General features: G+C 51.8%; 1 protein-coding gene across 5 annotated transcripts in view; it reads right to left on the reverse strand.

The window, feature by feature from the left end:
• The window catches only part of cfap221 (cilia and flagella associated protein 221), a 37051-nt gene that overhangs the window by 30953 nt on the left and 4742 nt on the right, over positions 1-1356 (reverse strand). For all 5 annotated transcript variants that reach the window (XM_025002337.2, XM_025002335.2, XM_025002338.2 and 2 more), the window contains exons 6-7: positions 1044-1144; positions 827-930 (exon numbers count right to left, since the gene is read on the reverse strand). In XM_025002337.2, coding sequence (XP_024858105.1) covers positions 827-930; positions 1044-1144 — 205 coding nt within the window. The remainder of the gene's footprint in view (positions 1-826; positions 931-1043; positions 1145-1356) is intronic.

A 1356-nucleotide genomic window follows, 5' to 3' on the forward strand; every position in this document is an offset into this window, starting at 1 on the left:
TTTACCTTACCTTTAAGCTAGCATTTTGCTACTTTTACCTTACTTTTAAGCTAGCCCTTTGCTACTTTTAGCAACAGGCTCAGGGCTCCCACTGATTCAGCATTATGGTGAGTTGGATTTTTTGTTGTCTCTTATTTTGCTCGTATCGTTTTATTTTGTTGGATTTATCCGCCGCTCCGTGGAGCTTGAAACGTTGACCTGTTTTATATCAAACATGCAGTATTTTCACACGTTTCTTTCAAGGTTTGTTTTCTGCCAGAACAATGTAGAAAGTGGCGTTTTAAAGTCATCTGCGTTGTGTTTCGTGCAAGCCGGGAAGGAGGAAGCGCTTCATGTCGTTTTTTTCCGAAACGAGGACCTCATTTGTATCTCCCCATCTCCTTCCAGGAGGTCAGCCAGCTGCACATCCAGATCCCCCCCTCCCCCCAGCCGAGCGTTTACTCGGCCGTCCTGTTGTGATGCTGTCCAGAGCGCGAGGCAACCAGACGCATCCTTCAAAACTCGCCCCTCTTTACGTAACATGGAGTCCGCTTGGTTAGATCCTAAAAAAGCTTGAGGGGCTAAAAATGGGGGAAAACTGGGAACGGGAACGTCGCAGCGGTGTTTAGCGTTTCGGAAAAAAGGGATCGCATTTTAAATGTCGTCGTGCAACATTTCTGCTCGACGACGAGAAAAGACCAACCGAGAAACGTTCGGATATAAGGCGGCCGGAAAAACGTGGCGGACATTCGTCCCTAGTTGGACGCCACCCTGAGTTCGCCACCCTGAGTTCAAAGGTCAAACGGTTGTAAGTGAAATGGAAATGGAATGGTTTGACGGCGCTTACCTGCGTGGGGGCGGACGGAGAAGGCCTCGTGCGGCTGAACCACAAACACCTGGAAGTCGAAGTCGACCGGACAGCTGCACCTCAGAGGGACGGCGCGGCGAACGCTGACGAAGAAGAAGAGAGTCACGGGTGAGCGGACGCGAGGCCGAAGGATGCACAGAGACGGGTGAGAGCGTGGGCGGACAGAAGGTCTTAAAAGGTCCCCCTACACACACACCTCTGTCCGAGCGGGACGGCCGGCAGGTCGATGCGAGGCGGGACGCGCAGGTCGCCGATGACGGGGTAGGCATGAACCGGAACTAACAGGTTCTCCTCGTCCTCCGATGGAGCGACGAACGGGAACACAGAGACGAAACAGAAACATGGGAAATTCAAGGCTGTGTATTTTATAAAAACATGAATCCAAACAAGGCTTTTGAACGGCGTGGTTCTCTGCGTAGCTCCACCAGTTTCCTGTAGGAGGCGCTGCAACTGTGTGCAGCTGCAGCCAAACTCAATGTCTACGAAGAAGAGCGCAGCTTTGCTACCTT

This window comes from Kryptolebias marmoratus, linkage group LG8, assembly GCF_001649575.2.
Source record: "Kryptolebias marmoratus isolate JLee-2015 linkage group LG8, ASM164957v2, whole genome shotgun sequence".
In the NCBI taxonomy this organism is placed as follows: domain Eukaryota; kingdom Metazoa; phylum Chordata; class Actinopteri; order Cyprinodontiformes; family Rivulidae; genus Kryptolebias; species Kryptolebias marmoratus.